This window comes from Prionailurus bengalensis, chromosome E4, assembly GCF_016509475.1.
Source record: "Prionailurus bengalensis isolate Pbe53 chromosome E4, Fcat_Pben_1.1_paternal_pri, whole genome shotgun sequence".
Taxonomy (NCBI): domain Eukaryota; kingdom Metazoa; phylum Chordata; class Mammalia; order Carnivora; family Felidae; genus Prionailurus; species Prionailurus bengalensis.
The window spans coordinates 15669445-15686200 of NC_057360.1; the positions used below are offsets into that span (position 1 = coordinate 15669445).

The following is a 16756-nucleotide window of genomic DNA, read 5'->3' on the forward strand; positions in this document are numbered from 1 at the left end:
TGAAAGTAACAAGGACTAGATGAACTAAAATTCTACTGAAGAGGAAGCCCATTTATGTGAGCTGAGATCATCAGCTATTTTCTTCCCTGGGGGCATTTGCCAAGTGTGAAGGGTTGAATATTGCACTTGTCTTAGGCCAAAGGATTCTCCTGGAAGAGAGGTATATCAGTAGAACTTTTAACAGTCATGCAGGTTGACATGACAGATTGGAATCTAGGACAATTCTAAACATACTGCTGTTTTTCCCCATGAGATGTTTTCTGAATGCTAGGATAGCTCAGTCTCGAGGGAACCAGGGTGAGTGAAATCTCATGCAACCTTCCAGTGCTTAGAAGATAAAGCCCTGCTGTGGGGAGGGGCTTACAACAAATACATGACAGCTTTCATCCTTGAGACATTTGAAAATAGAGGTGGGCAGAGTCTAGCAAAAGCTCAATTCCTGATTGGACTGAGGCAATCAATATTTCACCCTACCTGCCTAATACAGGGAAGAGTGAATCCACTGTAGGCGGTGTGGGAATGAGGGGGTAATACCAATTTCACCTTCTAGGATTCCATTCCTTTATAATGTGCAGCATATGATAAAAAATTATGAAACATCTGAAGAAACAGAAAAATATGGCCAATAGCTGAGAGAAAAAAAAATAGAAGCAGACATTGAAGTGATCCACATTTAGAGTTAACAGAAAAAAACTTTAAGTATAATAAATACATTAAATAAAATAGAGGATAAGATTAAAACTGGGTAAAAGGTTGGAGAATTTAAATATAGAGTTGGAATCTAAAAATAATATGTGTTCTACAACTGAAAAATACAATCTCTAAAATTAAGAACTCAATGAAATAAGACTAAGTAGACACAGTAGAAATAGACACAGCAGAAGACCGAGTTAATGAACTCAAAGACAGATTAATAGAAAATACCGAAACAGAGGAAGAACAGAGAAAACAGCATGGAAAGAACAGATTCTCATGTGTCCCAGACACTCATGGGACACAGTCTAACATACATGTAACTGCAGTCCCAGAAAAAGAGATAATAGCAGAAGCAATATTTGGAGACAGAATTTTTGGCTGAGAATTTTCCAAAAGTGATGAACCATAAACTGTATTCAAAGTGCATGAACTCCAGGAAACCTTCACTAACTAACCGTAACCTTTCTCCAGGGCCTGCATTCTCCAGCATTTATATTTCTGCTTCTTTCATCTGTATTAGTTACCACATTCTCAGAATCTGTTTGGAGGTTTCTCCTTTGAGAACATGCTCCATCTCCCTCTCTTGCTTCTTAAGAGCGAGGTCTATTTTTAGTACCCTTTATTTTATTTTATGTTTCCTGCAATATTGATATAGTTTGCTATACAGTACTTAAATATACTAACAGAATTTCCTACCCATGTAATAAAATGTCAGCACTATTCCGATTTTTATCATATTTACTTCTGAACACTAGTAATTTATCAATCAGGACCCACTGAGGAAAACCGAAGCTATATCAGTTATTTGACTACAAGGAATGTTCAAAAATTGGCCAGCAGATATTTAAGGGCTGAAAGAAGTGAAAAGAAGACACCAAAGTAGCTGTAGGAACCCAGATCTGGGAACGCAAAGGAGAGAGATCAGAGTTACGGGAGCCTAGAAGCCTAGAGGACAGATCCCACAGAGCCAGAACCATCGGCACCCAGGGAGCTGGTGCTCTGAAAGCTGTGACCCTTCTCCATGAAGGGTTCTCTTGCTGGCTATTTTTGGAAGATTGTATTTTCCAAAGATGGTTACAATACCTGCCATTTCACATACTCTTCGTATAATTTGACTTTGACACTCTTCTTACTGAGAGGTGGGATTTATGTTTCCTCCCTTGATTCTGGGTCGCCTTGCAAGAACCCCAACAGTGGCAGTATTTGACTCCTGGGGCTAGGTCATAAAAGGTGATACATCTTTCACTTGGATCTCTTGGGGCACCTTTGAGGCCTTGAGCTGCTTGAGGTTGCCATGCTGAGAGGAAGCCCAGATGAGCCGGCATGGAGAGACCCTGAGGCTACTTGGAGAGATGCCTGGCCAGCCCCTAGCTGCCTTAGCATTCTGCCCTTCCAGCCTCAGCCCCAGCCTGAGAGCAGCCAGACACCTGAGCCAGAACTTCCCTGTGAGGCCCTTCCCAAATTCCTGACTCATGGAAACAGGAGAGTTAATAAAATTATTTTGAATCCCTAAGTTTGGGGGTGACTTACACAGCTGTGGTACTCTTACCTCAGGAGCTCAGAGGAGGTGCCTCACAGAGCCATGACTAAGACCTCCAAGAGGCACAACAAGGCTAGTTTTAGAAATGCCAGGAAAAGGCTAGAAGCTGCAATTCACTGGTTCCGTCAGAGCGAAAGGGCCTTTGCTGAGACAAGGCTGACAGGGTTGGCAAACACACAGAAAGGAGCCTGTCCCTTCTCCTGCCCTGGACTTCCAGCGTCTGGTCCTTCCTCTCAGCACAATCTAACAGAGAGCCAGCTTGGCTGAGGAGAAATGCTCTTTTCAGAGTTCTAGCCCTAGCATCACAAGGCAGAGTATAGGAAACAGCTGAATAACAGACACAGGCACAAACTCTAAGATTTCTCTTCCTAATAACCAAGTAAATTATGTTAGATTCTCACTGTGCATGTGACCATAGCATGTATCCAACATATCTTCAGCATGGTTTCACATGTTATGAAAAAGTCCTCACTTAATCAAAACAGGCGTGCAGTCTTTGGTTTCTCCCTCACTGCAGGTATGATCCAAAGGAAAACAAATGGACTCGAGTGGCTTCTATGAGCACCAGAAGACTAGGCGTGGCTGTGGCTGTGTTAGGAGGGTTCTTATATGCCGTAGGTGGCTCTGATGGGACATCTCCACTCAACACAGGTGAGTCCCTTCCAAGGTCAATGTGGTTTCCCCAAAGCAGCATATTCCTCAGGAGAGTCACCCTACAAAAAAGTATAAAAATCCAGGTGATCCTATAATTTTAAATTACAAATATAAATTATAAAATTTAAATAATTTATATAATAATATATTTATTTAAATAATTGAAAATTATTTGCCCCCTAAAAGAGTACAACTGTCAGCTCTTCCTCGGCTCCTTCTGCAGCCATAGTGTTCTACTGTATTCCCCAAATATTTCTTTCTCCTTTCTCTTTGCAAGCTTTGGAATTTATAATGAATAAAAGAACTGTTTTCCCAATAGGATTATTTCCCTGCCCCACCCCCAACCATCTCTCCTTAAAAACCAAAACAAACAAACCTGTATTATAATCTAAGAATAAATAAAAACTTACAGCTGTAAGCTGGTTTATGTGTTAGTCCTCTCTCTTTAGAGATAATGGATATTTTTGCCCAAGGATATTGTTAGTGTGGCACCCGCATCAGATTCATTGTCACTTATCTTGTCTTCTGCTTATAGTGCAGTAAGAATACAGGCAAAGGGGTACGAGAGCACAGAAGCTGTCTGATCATGACAATAAATTAGTAGTATGGAATGGTGCCTACAGGTCTTACAGTCCGGTCTCCTCATTTAAAGATAAGGTGGGGGCGCCTGGGTGGCTCAGTCAGTTAGGTGTCCGGCTCTTGATCTCAGCTTGGGTCATGAGTTCAGGCCCCAAGTTGGGCTCCGTGCTAGGCGTGAAAACTACTTAAAAAAAAAAGGATAAGGTGAGGCCATGAGTCATATTGTCAGAACTAGAACTGAGGCACCTTTCCACCATACCATACCCAAACCAAGCCCGTCCCTGATGAGATTATATTGGTATTGTGGAAAGATACACAAGTCCGTCTCAGAAGCAAAAATCAGATTGTGTATCAAAAATATGTGTTATCACAAAATTTTAATGGCTAAGAGGAAAACTAGAGGTGAGAAGAAATGGTTGAATGGTCACTTACTACTTTTCCCCCTACAGTGGAACGCTACAATCCTCAGGAAAACAGATGGCACACCATAGCCCCTATGGGGACCCGGAGGAAACACCTAGGCTGTGCAGTATATCAGGACATGATCTATGCCGTAGGAGGTAGAGATGATACTACAGAGCTTAGCAGTGCTGAGAGATACAACCCCAGAACTAACCAGTGGTCTCCAGTGGTGGCTATGACATCCCGCCGTAGTGGAGTAAGTGCCTCGCTACTGAAAACTTGGGGAAAAAGCACCAAGAGACGGTTGTGTGGGAGAGCTCTGATCTGTAAAATACCGGGACAGTAAGGAGGTGCACTATTTAGGCAAAACAACCCCTGCTGCTTTTGGAAAAAAAAAGTAATTTCTCTTAATTGCTGTTATCTCCGGTGGTTAAATATCTCAGTCAATTATATCTTTAATGATAGAATTATTCTTTGTGATTTATCTTTCATCAGTTGTTTTCCTAAAAGACATTGCCCTATCTTATCCACTACCTTATCTAACTTCACCCATATTCATCCCTCTCAATTAGAGCTAAATATTCCTAACTAATTTCTAACTAGTTTCTAGGTAATATTCTAAGTAGTTGGCACACCAATTCAAATGTTGAGGCAGAAACATACCTGGCCCCACCACCAGTCCCCACAAATAGGTTTGAGTCTATCCCATCTGTAGTCTAGACCTGGTCAGGCTGACCTATGTCAAGTTCTAGACCATGGATGACCTGTGACTACACGAGACTTTCAGGGTGAAGTACAGAATTCATCCATCCTAGGACGTTTGCTTCAGAGGGAACTGTAATCCATAAACCACTGATTGTGTCAAGAGTCCATCGATGTCGGACAACAAGTGGGAAAAGCCAGCAGTAGTTAAAGAGTCCATGATGTGAGGATAGAAGGGAGTAAATTCTGGTTCGCACAAATCAGGGAATACCACTGGTACGCATCGGCAGGTCAAAGCATTCCCATGCCTGTGGCTCTTTATTACTGGTGGCTAACAGCTTCTTAGTCACACTCCTATTGTTCTCACTGCTACTTTCTGATGATTTAGCAAAGATTTATTTATTTGTTTATTTGTTTAAATTTACATCCAAGTTAGTTAGCATATAATGCAACAATGATTTCAGGAGTAGATTCCTTAATGCCCCTTACCCTTTTAGCCCATCCCCCCTCTCACAACCCCTCCAGCAACCCTCTGTTTGTTCTCTATATTTAAGACTCTCTCATGTTTTGTCCCCCTCCCTGTTTTTATATTATTTTTGCTTCCCTTCCCTTATGTTCATCTGTTCTGTGTCTTAAAGTCCTCATATGAGTGAAGTCTTATGATTTTTGTCTTTCTCTGACTGACTAATTTCACTTAGCATAATACCCTGTAGTTCCATCCACGTAGTTGCAAATGGCAAGATTTCATTCTTTTTGATTGCCATGTAATATTCCATTGTATATACATACCACATTTTCTTTATCCATTCATCCATCGATGGACATTTGGGCTCTTTCCATACTTTGGTTATTGTTGACAGTGCTGCTATAAACATGGGGGTGCATGTGTCCCTTCAAAACAGCACACCTGTATCCCTTGGATAAATACCTAAGAGTGCAATTGCTGGGTTGTAGGATAGTTCTATTTTTAATTTTTTGAGGAACCTCCATACTGTTTTCCAGAGTGGCTGTACCAGTTTTTAGCAAATATTTATTAAGTGCTTACCGTGTGCTAGGAAAGCAAAAATGAGTGTGACGACTCATCAAGGAGCTCCCAATTTAGTGAAGGAACTTGAGATGTTTACAGCTAACTATAAAAAAAATTATTGTAACAGCACGTGCATTATAGGAAAACATGGGAGAATATGCTTAATGTGTTTAAGGCAGTGAAGAGACTTACCAGAGAAAGTCACATGTAAACTAGGCCATAAAAGAAGAAAAAGATTCTCTAAAAGAGGGAGAGAAAACACCAGCCAAGGAACAATGTGCAAAAGTATGGAGGTGTGCATATGTGGATCTTGAGAAACTTAACAAAAGACCATGAGGGAAGGGAAGGGGAAAAAAATAGTTACAAACAGAGAGGGAGGGAGGCAAACCATAAGAGACTCTTAAATACAGAGAACAAACTGAGGGTGGATGAGGGGGTGGGGGAGAAGGGAAAGTGGGTGATGGGCATTGAGGAGGGCACTTGTTGGGATGAGCACTGGGTGTCGTATAGGTAAGCGGTGAACCACGGGAATCTACCCCAAAACCCGAAAGCACACTTTACACACTGTATGTTAGCCAATTTGACAATAAATTATATTTGTTTAAAAAAAGAAAATACTTTAAAGACAATGAAATTTAAAAAAAAACAAACTGAGGGTTGATGGAGGGAGGTGGGTGAGAAATGGGCTAGATGGGTGATGGGTATTAAGGAGGGCACCTGTTGTGATGAGCACTGGGTGTTGTATGGAAGTGATGAATCACTGAATTCTACTTCTGAAACCAATATGTAAACCAACTAAAATTTAAATTAAAAAAAGAAGAAAAAAATCTTAAAAAAAAAAAAAAGTATGGAGGTGTGAAAACGTGTGGTATTTTCTGGGACCAGCAGTTAAATCAGTATTATTACAACATAGGGCACATAAGGAGGTGAGGCTAGAATGGGCTCTTATGGGTTTCTGGAGGGCCCGAACAACATAATAAGGACTTTAAACTTAGGCGGTAGAGAGGCTTCGTTTTTAGAGGAGAGTGACAGCATGGGTATTTTAAACAGAATTTTAGTGGCAATTTAGGTAGTGGATTAGAACAGGCAGATACCAGAAAAGTGAGAGCCCTTTGGAGGTTCCTACTCCCAGTGATGCTTTTCTAAAATTTTAAAAAATCTGTTTTTGACTCTGTGTAAATACTTTAATTGAATATATAATTTTATTGTTCCAACAATGTAGTAGATTTTTGCCATTACTTTTTTCTCGTATTCAAGTAAGCCATAATATAAGGCCTTAAAAAATATCTTTTAGTAAAGATTTATGTAGAAACTAGTGTAAATTTTCCCAGTGATTCTCTGGCTTCTTCAGCAGCCACTATGTTTTGGTCCTACAGGTTGGCCTGGCAGTGGTGAATGGGCAGCTCATGGCTGTAGGAGGCTTCGATGGCACAACGTACTTGAAGACCATTGAAGTTTTTGATCCTGATGCAAATACATGGAGGTAACGTTTAAGCTACATTGCAGATCACCTCACTGCTGACTGGAAAATCATGAGCATAATGTTGCCCGTGACCATCAGAATCGGGCTGGTCAGTACATTGAGAAGTGCTTTTGTGGTACTAGGAAGAGAGCTCCAAGTTACCCCTATTTGATGGCTTATTTTGACTTCATTGCTCGAAAGTGGCTGACATCTTACAAAATCTTCTCTTTAGTAACTGTCCAGTTTTATAATAGAGATGGCAAACACAGAAAAAAAGTCTCCTCTCTAGCTTCATCGTGTGCAGCTGAGGAAAGTGAGGCACTGAGAAATGAAATGAACAAGTTAGCGACAGAGTTAAAATTGGAACTTAGATCTTTCACTCCTAATCTGTCACAATGTTTTGGTGTTCTTGTAGGTAGCTTTATACCCAGGAAAAACAAATTGCAGTTACTTTTAAAAAATTATAGTTTATTTCATTTTTAAGCTGATTGTTTTCTTTAAGCTTTTAAAATCTTTTTTTTTTTTTTAACGTTTATTTATTATTGAGAGATGGAAAGACACAGAGCGTGAGCAGGGGAGGGGTAGAGAGAGGGGGAGACACAGAATCCGAAGCAGACTCCAGGCTCTGAGCTGTCAGCACAGAGCCCGACGCGGGGCTCAAACTCACAAACTGTGAGATCATGACCTGAGCTGCAATCGGTCGCTTCACCAACTGAGCAACCCAGGGGCCCGTACTTTCATTTTGTTTTAATATAATTTATTGTCAAGTTGGCTAACATACAGTGTATACAGTGTGCTCTTGGTTTTGGGGGTAGATTCCCGTGATTCATTGCTAACATACAACACCCAGTGCTCATCCCAACAAGTGCTTTCCTCAATGCCCATCACCCATTTTCCCCTCTCCCCACCCCCTGACCCCCATCTACCCTCAGTTCTCTGTATTGAAGAGTGTCATACAGTTTGCATCCCTCTCTGTTTGAAACTATTTTTCCCCTTCCCTTCCCCCATGGTCTTCTGTTAAGTTTCTCAAGTTCCACATATGAGTGAAAACATGGTATCTGTCTTTCTCTGACTGATTTCACTTAGCATAATATTCTCCAATTCCATCCATGTTGTTGCAAATGGCAAGTGGGGCATCTGGATGACTCAGTCAGTTAAGTGACCAACTCTTGATTTCGGCTTGGGTCATGATCTCATGGTCATGGGATCGAGCCCTGCATTGGCATGGAGCCTGCTTGGGATATTCTCTCTCTCTCTCTCTCTCTCTCTCTCTCTCTCTCTCTCAAAATAAGTAAATAAATTTTAAAAATTAATTAAAATCTTTTTAAATATATTATTCTATTTTAAAGTCTATTAAATTTTAACAGTCACTTTTAGGGAGGAGTCTACATTTTATTGAAGAGATTTAACTATGTTGGGGCGCCTGGGTGGCTCAGTCGGTTGTGCATCCGACTTTGGCTCAGGTCATGATCTCGCAGTTTGTGAGTTCGAGCCCCACGTCAGGCTCTGTGCTGATAGCTGGGAGCCTGGAGCCTGCTTCAGATTCTGTGTCTCCCTCTCTCTCTGCCCCTCCCCCACTTATGCTCTGTCTCTCTCAAAAATGAATAAGTGTAAAAAAAATTTTTAAAAAAGATTTAACTATGTTAGACTATATAGGATTAACTTTACTTTTAAATCCTTGTCTTAACAATCTTAACAAATCTTTCCTAAGTACTTCTTATAAATTCACATAAATCAGATAACTCATGCATTTATTTTTTCAAAAATTTTTACAAATTTAGCAAAATTCTCTTAAATTTTAAAACAAAATCATAAGTCCAGATCTTTACTCAATCACACGTTTTATACTCGATTCACAAAACTAATCTGATAGATGCCTTAATATGCCAGAGTTGCTTAAATATTACAAGAACTTAAAATGTCAAATATATAGTTAATTCTCAAACTTAATACAAAATGTTAATACTATAGGTTGGATGTACCTCCTGTCTATACTTAATTCCAAATATTAGCCTTCTAAGAAAACAGTTTTACCTTCCAAGCAACATGGGTTTTCTTTCTCAATAAATTTGGCTTATTTGCCTAAATACATTTAAGGGAACCACAGATCCCAGTCTGGCCTGGGATGTGAGGCAGAAGACATTCTGAAAGATCTTTTTCATGAACATGAAAGATAAGCTGAGATCTTTGTAGTCCTTATTCCAAAAGGGTCTGTCTCATAGTCCATTCCTGCTGCATTCTAAGTAGACATTCTGTAAATTTTAGCCTGTAACTACCCACCCAGATCTTTTCGTCATTCTAGAAGGTTCAGTTAATGAATGTACTGAGATCTTTTTATAGTCTTCATGTCTGGGAAAGCCGTACTTTTACAGATATTTAAATGACAAGCTTTGGATTCTGCTTCTCTCATGTCTCTGTAAGACTTGGTCACAATACTGAAGTCAGACTAAAAGTCAGATATTGTAGCACTTTGGGCTTCTGCATCACATTTCACAATCTTGGTTCATTAAGTAAAGATAGTATTACTGAGTGAGTGTTCTAGACCCTGGGATACAACAGTGAACAAAACAAACTTCTTTTTTTTTTTTTAATGTTTATTTATTTTTGAGAAAGAGTGCAAGTGGAGGAGGGGCAGAGAGAGAGGGGGACAGAGGATCCGAAGCAGGGCTCGAACTCAGCGAACCATGAGATAACGACCTGAGCCAAAGTTCGTTGCTCAACTGACTGAGCCACCCAGGCACCCCAAACAAACTTCTCTGAGACTGGAAGTAACATATCAGGGGGTAGAAGCTCTATGGTGACTAGCAAAGGGGGTGGGAGTGTCCAAGGAGGAGTTTCCACTTTAAAATATAGCCTAGCAGGCCTCACTGCAAAGGTAAACATTTTAGCAAAACCCAGTAGAGGTAAGGGAGAGATAGCAGGAGGTTTTTATGAATAGGAGCCCCCTCCCCCCTTGTGGCATATTTTCTTACACACTCCGCTTCCTTTTTTAGTGGAAATTTGAGAAGATAGCCAAATTTTCTTCTGACTGCTTAATCACTATGATCCTATGTAATGACCTGTTTCTCAGTAACTATCACTAGATAGAATTAGTAACATATGACCAAGTAATATTTAGGAAATTCTTTTTTTTTTTTTTTTTTTTTTTAAATCAAGTGTCTGTGACTTTATTTTTTTTTTTCCCACGTTTATTTATTTTTGGGACAGAGAGAGACAGAGCATGAACGGGGGAGGGGCAGAGAGAGAGGGAGACACAGAATCGGAAACAGGCTCCAGGCTCCGAGCCATCAGCCCAGAGCCTGACGCGGGGCTCGAATTCACGGACCGCAAGATCGTGACCTGGCTGAAGTCGGACGCTTAACCGACTGCGCCACCCAGGTGCCCCAATATTTAGGAAATTCTTAAGAACCATCTTTTGAGAGATTACGATCTCCATTTTTGTCTCAGACTTAAAACCAGTTTTACCTTACAGCTGTAAGAATCTAATCCTCTTTTCCATGGAAATCTGTACTTTTGAAGATGGTCTTGTTCACAAACTCGATGCTGACCTTATTCACTCCTATCCAGGTTTGTTCCATAAAGGAGGAGGCTTGTAAGAAGACATAGAAGACAAAAGGATAAAAATAGTTGCTCTTTAGGCAGAGGGAAGTGTGGGTAGGAAAATCATATAGCCATGGTCAAAATTAGACACAAAAATGTAGAATATATGATTCTATGTAATTGTTCGAAATCAGTTTAGGTGTAAAGTTTTAAAGTCATGATGCGAAATGTGGATACGATGCTCTTATTCTTAAAACAGTATCCTATAAGTGAGACCTTTTCAGCCAGTGTCTTAAATAATTCTGCTACTTGCCAGTGTTCAATTCCAGCTCCTAATCTTTGGAAGAGATGTATGAAGCGAAATTAGTTGTGCAGGGCGCCTGGGTGTCTCTGTTGGTTAAGCGTCCAACTCTTAATTTCGGCTCAGGTCACGAGATCACAAGTTCATGAGACCAAGGCCTGTGTTGGGCTCAGTGTGGAGCCCGCTTGGGATTCTCCTCTCTCTCCTCACTCTCTGCCCCTCCCTCCCCTGCTCATGCTCTCTCTTCCACTGTGTCAAAATAAACACATTAACTTTTAAAAGAATAAAAATATTAGTTGTGATAGAAAACGTGTTTTATTAACATCTAAGTTATAGAAGAAACAATGTTTTTTCCACTTTGAAATCTGATTTTATTTTTCTTTGCAGGTTATATGGCGGGATGAATTACCGTCGGCTGGGGGGTGGTGTAGGAGTTATTAAAATGACACATTGTGAATCCCATATATGGTGAACATCTAGAAGACAGTCGTATACGCTCCTCTGTATTCTGAAGAGCTTTGACTTTGGAGCTTTGTACAGCTCAAGAAAACATTAGAACAAATTTTATTCTTTGCCGGTGCCTCAACATATGGAAATATAAATACAGTGAAAGTACTTCAACTGCAAGATGCCACCTTTGCACAAAAATTTTCAATTCTGTGCAGAATATTTATTTTTGGTTTTAATTTATCATAGGTTTTTTTGTTGTTGTTGGGTTTTGTTGTTGTTTCGTCCTGTTTTGCTTCGGATTTAACCTTCCTACCACTAAAAAAGGAAAAAGAGGATAGGAAAAAAAGGTAAAAAACTCCCAAGCAGCAAAAGTTAATTTCTAAGATACTAAGTTTGAAAATACTAATAAGGGGAGAAGGGCTGTACACGATCTAGTTGTTATCGCCAGGCACTCCATCCACATGGCTCCACTACTTACAAGGACCACCAGTGACAAAGATAGGGATGCAAACTGTATTATTTGGCCATCATCCTTGCACTAAGCACCAGAAGACTTGAAAATATTAAACAAACAAACAGAAAGGAAACACTCATTTTAAATAGTACAACTCAGAAGGAATATTGGATAGATAAAACCAGGACTCAGACACTAAAGTTTTCATCAGTGGAAGTTTGCATCTTGTTTCCTTCCATACGAACTTGTTTTCCACTATATTTAAAGTCTTTTTTCAAGATGGTATTTTCATAGAATTTCTGGTAGCTCCAGAGCTCTGCTCAGTGCCTCTGTAAAAACACTATACAATTCTTATATGCTGTCGAGAATCCTCCGATAGAATCATGTGCTACTCTGCAAGACTTTTTGCTCAAAAATATTACTGACTGAAACAACTTTCCTTCTTGTTTCCTTATTGCTACTAAGGACCAGCAGGGAGAAACGTCTTCTCCCCAGCAGTGAATACTGTTATGCAATTTACACTTGACGCTCAGGCCTGCTGAAGCTGAGGCTGACCTATAATCACAGCCTCCAAGAGAATGAATTCTTCAGTTTGTGTAATAGTACATGCTAATGAGTAAAACAGGCATTTTATTAATAAAACCTTGGTTCTTTTATACAAACTATATATCATTATCTTCATTCTATAAAGCCACTGTTAACTACTTCTCTCAAATTGCACTTTCTGGTGAAAAGTTAAAATTTTTAAGGAAAAAAATGATACAAATTTCAGTGGTCAAAGTTTTATCATTGTGTTCATAGAGCAATTTTTTTCAGTGTATTTTGCAGGAAAATCTTTGAATAAGACTTTAACCACAACCAAAAGGAATAACCTTCTCCTCCCTCCCCCCAACTACAAAAATGTTTGGCAACTTTGTGTTTACATTTAAAGATCATTTGCACCTTTACAAGGAAAAGAACTAAGTATTTGGTAAACAGTTGTTTACATGTATCATTTATGCTTTTTTCTAGCATGTATAACTTTTTTAAATAAAGGTAGTATTTACCATAAAACAAGTTTTGGTTAATGCTTTTTAGTGCTTGTGTCTCTGCTATTTAGTTTCTATATCATTTGTATTTCCTATATGTGAAGTTGTAAGTACTTTCAACCTGAAGGAATAAAGGATTGCCAGCTAGAATTATGAATTTTTATTATATATTTAAAAAAAATTTTTTTTTTCAACGTTTATTTTTTTGGGGGGGGGGACAGAGAGAGACAGAGCATGAATGGGGGAGGGGCAGAGAGAGAGGGAGACACAGAATCGGAAACAGGCTCCAGGCTCTGAGCCATCAGCCCAGAGCCTGACGCGGGGCTCAAACTCACGGACCGCGAGATCGTGACCTGGCTGAAGTCGGACGCTCAACCGACTGCGCCACCCAGGTGCCCCTATTATATATTTTATATAATAGTATTTTATCACCTAACCTCTAAACTTATTTTCTGGTGAAGCACTCAAGAATTATATACTTTTGAGCCAGAAGAACTCCTAACAGTCATGTGGGCCAAACCCATTTATTTGCTCTAAGAATGAAAACCAAAGAAGTCCTCACAAAGAGTAAATATGGTCAATGAATAGAACCAACATTAAATAACATTTCCCCAAACTCCCACTCCATTTCTCTTTCTACGCCACACTGCTACTCCAAGCCTACTTGAAATAGGGCCTAGAATTAAATATACTAACAGACTTTGACTAAATCTGGTATGTAACATCAAAAAATTATAAACACTTTTATGAGATCTTTACAGTACTGTATCAAGTTAGTCTTTAAGACCAAAATCACGTATTTCCCAAGACTCTACTATTGCATAAATTGTAAGAAAAGGAGAGGAGTAAGAACAGGAACAAAATCCTAGGGATTAGACTCTCCATAAGTAGCCAAGTTCCCAGTAGGAGCAATTCACAGGACAGTGATTCAAGAGCAGAAACCCAGCAACTACAGTACTGGCCAAAGTGTTCATTGGAGCCTAAGGAGTTATTTTTTCCTTCCACTGAAAGTGGTCCAGTTTTATTACTGAATAATATGTACTTATTATATAAATGACATTGCTATAAAAGAATATTAGCTTATTTGCATAGTGATTTCCACAATTTTACGAAGAATCTTGGAGTTGGGTTGGGCTGGCAATCATCTTCATTTTATTAGTAAGTAAACTGAAGCTTAGAAAGTTAAAAGGACATGGTGGAAGCTGAACCTCAAACCACATCCCGATTCCAAATCCATTGTTCTCTATACCACTCTCCAAACTAGGGGGACGCAGTTTATCTTGTATCTTTCCCTCTCTCTGGACCCAAGAAGAACTGTTGCTTTCTCCATCTCTTCAGCTTTTTCCTTGTTAGGGACACAGTGGCTACTTCTAAGCTCTTCATATGAGGAACCGGAAACTGAAAGTGAAACGAAATACAAATCATATATTATCTCAACAGGTGCAAAAAAAAAAAAAGATTTGACAAGATCCAACAGCCATTCATAATAAAAACCCTCAGCAAATTAGGAAGAGAACTTCTTTAATCTGACAAAGGGCATGTATGAAAAACCTACAGCTAACATCATATTTAATAATGAAATATGCTTCCCCACTAAGGAACAATATAAAACTACTCACCACTTCTATACTGATGCATAGGGGCACTTGTACCCCAATGTTTATAGCAGCACTCTCAACAATAGCCAAATTATGGAAAGAGCCTAAATGTCCATCAACTGATGAATGGATAAAGAAATTGTGGTTTATATACACAATGGAGTAGTACTACATGGCAATGAGAAAGAACGAAATATGGCCCTTTGTAGCAACGTGGATGGAACTGGAGAGTGTGATGCTAAGTGAAATAAGCCATACGGAGAGAGACAGATACCATATGTTTTCACTCTTATGTGGATCCTGAGAAACTTAACAGAAACCCATGGGGGAGGGGAAGAAAAAAAAAAAAAAAGAGGTTAGAGTGGGAGAGAGCCAAAGCATAAGAGATTCTTAAAAACTGAGAACTGAGGGTTGATGGGGGGTGGGAGGGAGGGGAGGGTGGGTGATGGTTATTGAGGAGGGCACCTTTTGGGATGAGCACTGGGTGTTGTATGGAAACCAATTTGACAATAAACTTCATATATTGAAAAAAAAAAAAAACTACTCACCACTTCTATCTGCCATTACGGTGGAGACTCTAGCCAAGGCAATTTGGCAAGAAAAAGAAACAAAAGGCATCCGTATTGAGATTAAGTAAAACTGTCTTTATTCACAAACAACATGAATCTTGTATACAGAAAATTCTAAGGAATTCACTGAAAAATGAGAATAAACAAGTTCAGCAAGGTCACACAATACAAGAACAATATATACTCACAACAAAGAATCCAAAAAATGAAATTAACAAAGCAATCCAAATGTATAAAAGTGCAAGCATATTTTTGAAAGGCGCATCTTTAAAAACACAAAACACATAAAATTATCTTCCTGTCATTATGTAGAACAGATGTACATGTAACTCTACTTTGAAACTGCCTGGCTACTTATCTATACAAAATAAAATAATTTTCACTTATTTTGGAAAAAAAACCCATTCTCAATAGCATAAAAAAATACTTAGGAATAAATTTAACAAAAATAAAAGTGCAATACTTGTATGCTGAAAACTATAAAACACTGTTAAAATGGAAATTCTGAAATGGAAAGATATCCCGTGTACATAGATTAGAAAACTTAATATAATTATGATGGCAGTACTCCCCAAACTGATCTACAGATTCAACACAACCCCTATCAAAATCCCAGCTAATTTTTTTTACAGAAATTGACCAGCTGACCTTAAAATTCTTTGGAAATGCAAAAGACCCAGAATAATCAAAACAACCTTGAAAAATAGGACAAAGCTGGAGGACTCACACTCCCCGATTTCAAAATGCACTACAAAGCTACAGTAATCAAGACAGTGTGGTACGGTGGGGCCTGGGTGGCTCAGTCAGTTAAGCATCTGACTTCTGATTTTGGCTCAGATCATGATCTCACCATTGTGGGATCGAGACCCATGTTGGGCTCTGCACTGAGCATGGAGTCTGCTTGGAATTCTCTCTCCCTCTCTCTCTGCCCCTCCTCTGCTCGCACGCACCCTCTTTCTAAATAAACTGAAAAAACAAAACAAAACAAAACAAAAAAGTGTGGTACTGGCATAAGGACTGACATCAATGAAATAGAATTGAGAGTCCCAAAATAAACATCTGTGGCCAAATGACTTCTGATTCCTTTTTTTTTTTTTTTTTTTTTGCCAATTGACTTTTAAAACAACAGTCTTTTCAATAAATGGTACTAGAACAAATGGATATCCTTATGCAAAATGATTAATTTGGATGCTTACTTCACCCCATACATAAAATACTCAAATTGGGGGGCACCTGGGTGCTCAGCTGGGTGAGTGTCCAACTCTTGGTTTTCAGCTCAGGTCATGATCTCCCGATTCCTGAGATCTTGCCCCACATCGAGCTCTGCGCTTCCAGTGCAGAGCCTGCTTGGGATTCTCCCCCTCTCTCTGACCCGCCCCCGCTTGCATGCTCTCTCTTCAAATAAATAAACTTAAAAAAAAACTTCAAAATGGATTACAGACCTAAATTTAAACCTAAAATTATAAGATCCTTAAAAAAACATAGGAATAATTCTTTGGGACCTTAGATTAAGCAACAGTTTCTTAGACACAGCACCAAAAGCACAAGAAATAAAATAACTGATAAATTGGACTTCATCAAAATTAAAAACTTGCATTTTGAAAGTAAATGAGTTCACTCTGGTATTTCCAATTCAAATTTAACATTACAGAGTTTCTACTTAGCTTACTTTATAATTGTATGTCTTTTCTTTTACACTCAAAATCTTGGTAATATTGTTACATGTTTTATCTTATTACAAACAGTGGTAAAAC

At 39.1% G+C, this 16756-nt stretch overlaps 1 protein-coding gene across 1 annotated transcript in view; it reads left to right on the forward strand.

Annotated features, from left to right (window-relative positions):
* KLHL20 (kelch like family member 20) overlaps window positions 1-12985 on the forward strand; it is a 64594-nt gene extending 51609 nt beyond the window's left edge. The window contains exons 9-12 of the mRNA XM_043567932.1: window positions 2754-2887; window positions 3919-4127; window positions 6977-7083; window positions 11291-12985. Of these exons, the coding sequence (XP_043423867.1) occupies window positions 2754-2887; window positions 3919-4127; window positions 6977-7083; window positions 11291-11375 (535 nt within the window). The 3' untranslated portion in view covers window positions 11376-12985. The remainder of the gene's footprint in view (window positions 1-2753; window positions 2888-3918; window positions 4128-6976; window positions 7084-11290) is intronic.
* The last annotated feature ends 3771 nt before the right edge of the window (window positions 12986-16756 follow it).